Genomic DNA, 5,819 nt, shown 5'->3' with positions numbered 1-5,819 from the left:
ACCACGTACGTAATACAAATTCATCAACAAAACAACCTACTTAAGAACAAACTTTTAGCTTTTAAACTAAAACTAACCATATTCGAAATACCTTTAATGTCCAGAGGTAACTTATCCCACAAAAGTGCCCCAGAATATCTAAAAGACCTACGACCATAAATAGTTTTAAAACAACATAATGTAATATCCATGAGACTTTGCCTAGTTTTATAATGTTATTATAATCTCTGTTATTGATAATCTTATGTACCATTTTTAATTTAATATGTTCGAATCTGCTTACTATAGGTAACCAATCAAGACACTTAAAGTGGGAAACCTCCACATGTGTAAAACGACTAAACCCTAAAACTAACCTTATCAATTTATTCTGAGATTTTTGTAACTTATCCAACCAACCACAAGACAAATCAGACATCCAAGAAATACATGCATATTCGAAATGACATGACACTAAACATGATGCAAGTAATTTTATAATCTGTTTATCAAGGAAACTAACATGTCTGGCAAGAAATTTTGTCCTAGCATTAACCTTACCCAGAACCTTCATAGCCATACTTACACCACTTAAATCGTTGTCAAGGACACATCCAAGATAATTAACAGAAGTTCTATTTGATATTAAACAATCCCCGACCTTAACAGACATCTTAGAAACCTTATTCAAATTATTTTTAGACCCAAATAATATGGATTCTGTTTTACCTAAATGCAACATCAGTTTGTTTTCAGAGAGCCAGTCTCTTACCTTACAAAGCTCCTTACCTAAATGCACTTGTATCCTACCAACATTCTTATCTGAAATTACTAAAGCAGAATCACAACAATGAACAACTGTATTTTCATTAACTAACATTAACAAAGATGAATAAATACTGTAATAAATGTATTGTTCATGTTAGTTAATACATTAACATTAACTAATGGAACCTTATTGTAAAGTGTTACCGGAATTTTTCTTATGTTTTAGCACTTCGTTGTCGTATAAACGTAAAGTCACTCACACTAGCGAAGCTTTGCGGGCAAAATAATAATAATAAAATAAATAAATCCTTTCATTCTCTGATCGTTCATGTGAATTGTATTTGATCAATAATGTGATGTTAATAACGAGATTCCTTTTGGAAGGATTTGGCCAGGGAAAATTCGCGGAGCACCGCATGGTGCGAAATTTCACCAAAATGCGCAGAACTCTCAGTACGGCCTTTGCCGCTATTCATGAATTAAAATCCTGTTTTTAGAAATGATCTGTTCTTATTCTTAATAAATTATAGTTGTATTTTAAAATCTTAAAAGACGCTTAGAGGGCGTTTAAAAGCACAACGTGCTGAAACATAATTTCGACAATATAGCACGGCCTTTGTGCGCCATTTCTAAAAAGTTTTTGAAATATTCTGGCGAGCTTTAGGAATCAACTAAAAACGAGGTCAGTTGGTTACATGTCATCAGTAAAAAGACTCAGAAAAGTGAAGTTGGTTTTGAGAAATTCTCAAGCATTATTTGCATGTCACTTTTATATTTTGTTTTCCAATTTTAATACAAAATACAGAACTAGGTACATAAATACCACACCAAAATGTGAGGCTTTATTATGAATAGCACCCCAAAGGACATACAAGAACATTGGGTCCTCAGGGTATTTCAGATAAGTCTATTTATGGATCTCACTCACCAGGCTACAGGTGTGTTTATCTCAATAAAGAATGAGGAAAGACGCCTGTATTTTTTAGTAAACAGGCTTGAACAACTTAATTGTTATCGAAGTTCGATAATTTGAAGTAATACTATACATAAGGAAGAATTAAGTGCAGAATTTTTGCATGAAGTGGACGACTTATTTTGTGGGAAACATATCTATGGCATTTCTATCCAAATAAAAAGCTTCCTTTTTCCATTTCAAAGCACAAAATTATCATACAATCACACTAGTACTGCATTTCGTGCCAAATGCTAATGAGTACATTTACTGGGAGTCAAATGAGAACTGAATCTGCTAATCTAATGAATGTATCTGTTTTCATATGTGATATGATATCTATTTTGAGATTATTTAACACATATCTATTGAAAGGCAACACATTATCTTCTCATCTGGCTGCAGAGACTCTCACAGGCCTCCATACAAAGTTACAGAGCGCTGCTTTTCCAAAGCGACAGTACACATTAGGCAACACCATATTTATTGCCTTTGGATTACTTTGTAGTGACTGCTGGTCCAATATCACTTTGTTCGAGTTCTGCTATCACAGACATGTGTTTAAACTCTGCCGGTTGGTGGTTGAAGGTCTCGACCAATCGGAAAGTCTCAAGCCGCTGCGATCCATAAAAGAGCTGCACCTGATTGGCCAAGCACTGTGCCTGGTGGACAGTCTGAAAGAGGTTTAAAAAAATGAATTAAAAATGCAACAGATTGCTGTGTTTTACTTAGTACCTTTATTTAACTTACCACAAATTTACTATCTATCTCAGCAGTCATCAGCACGATGCCTTTGTCCTTCTGCAGGTCTGTATAGTGGTATAAAATAAGCTGGCTGGGTGCGTTTTCTCCCATTGTCTGAAATACAAATCAATTTCAGTAACTATGCCAACAGACAGTGTGGAATTTAAATTAAATTTAAAAAAAGAAAAGAAAAAGAAAATACCTGAACATTGATTAAAGATGTGAAGTGCAGTTCATGACCTGCCCACTGGCCGACAAAAAACTCATAGCCCTCCTTCTGGGGCAGAGCGTACAGAAACTGTGCAAAGGATACATTATCATATATTATATATCTATTATCATAGATTATAATATATATCATTAGTACAAAGATCAAATTTATACTGAATTTCACTTTCTGGTAATGTACATGCAGGTACGCAAGGATGAGAATCGTAAAAACAACTCAACTCATTAAAGTGATTTGTTCAGGAATCAAACTACACTGGTTGAACTGAATATTTGATTCACTAAAAATAATGTTACTCGTTACAATGATTCATTCAGGAATTGGACTATGCTGGTTGTGCTGTATATTTGATTCATTACAGTGATTTGTTGGGGAATTGGACCTCACTAATATTATTGTATTTGATTGACAAAAGAATCGCGCTTTAAGTATTTGATTCACTAAAAAAAATTAGCTCAAAAGAGTCGTTGGGATCAAATGACACTAGTTGCGCTTCAGGTTTTTTATTTCCCTAAAAAGAACCGGCTTATAATAGTCATTCATTCAGAAATTGATCTACACTAGTTGTGCTGTATATTTGACTCACTAAAAAGAACCGACTTACTAAACTGATTCATTCGGGACTCAAACTATGAGTGAGTTACTGTTTCATGCTATAGATTCATTAGAAGTATTATGGAGCCACTAAATAATTAGTGCATTGTATAATTAAGAAGAATAAGCACATAACAACTTTATCATATTTTACAGTATTTTTCTTGGTTCCCAACCTTACTGTTACGTTTTACAGAACATCAGAGGCCACAGATAGCCTATGAATAAGATATTCAAAAGACAAACTCCTCATCATGATTAGACTGATGAAAGATGCTCTTGAATAGATATATTACCACTAAGTGGACATTTAGCATTTTGCAGGGTTATTAGATGGTATGATGCTTGACAATTTAAAAAACACATACTTACCATTGGGCAAGATTTGGCACGACCAAAAATTATGTCAAATGTTGAGCCCTATGACAGAGAATTACAAGGTCATTTATCTCTGGTAAAACCACAGATCTGATGATCTTAAATTTAACTACTCGTCACAATAAATTGAACTGCTTTGAAATAAAAAGCAGTAAATATTAAGTTAAAGAGTATATTGAATATTTGACAGGATTGTTAAGAATGTATTACTTTGTTATTACAGGAGTTAATAGACTGATATATAAAACAGAACTCACTGGTATGACAGCACTGATTGTGTCTTTCTTTGAGAAGTACTGCATCCACAGCTGCACACAGAAAAGTAGGCATTTGGTACGGCCGCACGATTATGACAAAGATCATAATTGTCGGTTATTCCCTTGAAATTGTTATTAATTACGATTATCACAATTTACATTGAAGGATGTTTATACCATTGTTTGAAGCAACTGCATGCCATATTTTTATATGAAAATAAACAAGCTGAAAACACTCAGACTGAAAAACTTGTATTGCTTAAGCCTCAAATGTCAAATATACATCGGGATTGGTTTCTTCCAATGAAAAACCCTTAAGATAACCCTTGACTTTTACGTAATTGTTACGAACGATTACGTAATTGTGGCATCTGTCATTTTAATCGCGATTAGAAATTCGATTAATTGTGCAGCCCTAGCATTTGGTGTGGTACTCCATTTAATATTTGAACTTTTTTTTTTCAGTACAGTCTATCTGCATGCTAAGACTGTACAAATGTGTTCTTTTATTAACATTCTTGCTCTTACCTCTACAATTTCAGATCCAGATTTCTCCTGAACCATATCAAGGTTGAGAATAGACCCTAATGTCTATAAAATAAGAAAAAAAGCAAAAGATGCAAACGACAAACTATAAATCTCTAATTTACCATTTAAATACTAATGAAGTAACTATTAGCTTACCTTATCTTTGGTGAAGCCCCCAGCTCCTGCTTTACCACGTTTGTCCAGCTACAAATACAACAACATGAGCAAATGATACGTCTTATTACACATTAGATTATATTATAGATTATATATTACATTTATTAAACAATATTGTATGGTTTATAATGTTAAACGATATATTAAAATAATAAAAAATACAATTTAATAATACAAAATACAATAAATACAATTTAAATCAAACATAATAAAATATTTAAAAAAAATAACACGTTATTTACAAGTAGGCAACAACAATCTAGCAGACCACGAAGGTACATTTAGAAATGAAAAATGAAAATCAAACGCAAGATGTGCTCATCACCTCTTTCTCCATGTACTGCACGAATTCTGCTTGTCTGGACCGTCCGAGCGGCTCCGTCTTCACCTCACTGCGCTTCTCCAGCCGGACTTCATATTCTTGAGGTTTTGAACTGATGTTACAGTATTACACACGCGATTAATATGAATACACAGAAACGACATATTAGCATTTGACAGCTGCTCACCTCCGCAGTTTCCGGATCTTTTCTTCATATTTACCATAATACGGATTTTCCTCCAGCTCCGGTTCTTTCTTCATCGAAAACGCCCTGAAATGAGATTGCACGAGTCCTGGAATCAGCGGTCGGATGCCAGTGGCCCTGACCGCCAACATCCCACGGTACAAACATGACATTTGTACCAAGGCCGCCGCCATCTTTTCCCCGTCCCACATCTATGAGTGTCCGGACGGAACCAAGTTTAATATAGGCACAACATATATTGGTTCCTACACTAAAAATGTAGGCTCTCAGAAATGTCACTCAGAAATGAAATGTCATTGCCTTCGAGATGATATAGAAAATATAAAACCTGGCATAAATAATTAGATAGATAGATAAACAGATGACAGAAATGTTCTCTCTCTCTCTCTCTCTCTATATAAAAGAGTATATACACTAAATATACATTTTTAAAAAACTTATCGCAGGTTTAATGTTAGTCTCTTTTGGTGAAAACAGTTTCCTACTTCACCATAGTCAGTTTTTAAAAGCATGTATACAGTGCACAAATAAACAACTCAGTAAATGTAACCCTTTTTTGTTATCACTTTTATTTGATATTTATCAATTGTATTTATTTTAATAACCCAAGAAAGCATGTCATTGTGAGCTGAAATATAATGATTCAGCACTTCGAAAGACTACAATGTATTTTGAATCATGACCAT

General features: G+C 33.9%; 2 protein-coding genes across 2 annotated transcripts in view; both read right to left on the bottom strand.

Annotated features, from left to right (window-relative positions):
* LOC107599464 (ras-related protein Rab-3B-like) overlaps positions 1 to 559 on the bottom strand; it is a 3,179-nt gene extending 2,620 nt beyond the window's left edge. The window contains exon 1 of the mRNA XM_016291061.1: positions 536 to 559. Coding sequence (XP_016146547.1) covers positions 536 to 559 — 24 coding nt within the window. The remainder of the gene's footprint in view (positions 1 to 535) is intronic.
* A 928-nt stretch (positions 560 to 1,487) lies between these two features.
* On the bottom strand, positions 1,488 to 5,334 carry atpaf1 (ATP synthase mitochondrial F1 complex assembly factor 1). Its single transcript, XM_016291073.1, has 9 exons — positions 5,116 to 5,334; positions 4,932 to 5,040; positions 4,586 to 4,633; positions 4,430 to 4,492; positions 3,902 to 3,952; positions 3,639 to 3,686; positions 2,646 to 2,741; positions 2,450 to 2,557; positions 1,488 to 2,373 (listed from the first exon to the last, which is right to left on the bottom strand). Exons 1-9 carry the CDS (start codon positions 5,322 to 5,324, stop codon positions 2,197 to 2,199), a joined length of 909 nt encoding a protein of 302 aa, XP_016146559.1. The 5' UTR covers positions 5,325 to 5,334; the 3' UTR covers positions 1,488 to 2,196.
* Positions 5,335 to 5,819: the final 485 nt, after the last annotated feature.

Source organism: Sinocyclocheilus grahami, unplaced genomic scaffold (genome assembly GCF_001515645.1).
Source record: "Sinocyclocheilus grahami isolate Dianchi unplaced genomic scaffold, SAMN03320097.WGS_v1.1 scaffold267.1, whole genome shotgun sequence".
Lineage (NCBI taxonomy): Eukaryota > Metazoa > Chordata > Actinopteri > Cypriniformes > Cyprinidae > Sinocyclocheilus > Sinocyclocheilus grahami.
This window is presented reverse-complemented; position numbering and strand designations above follow the sequence as displayed.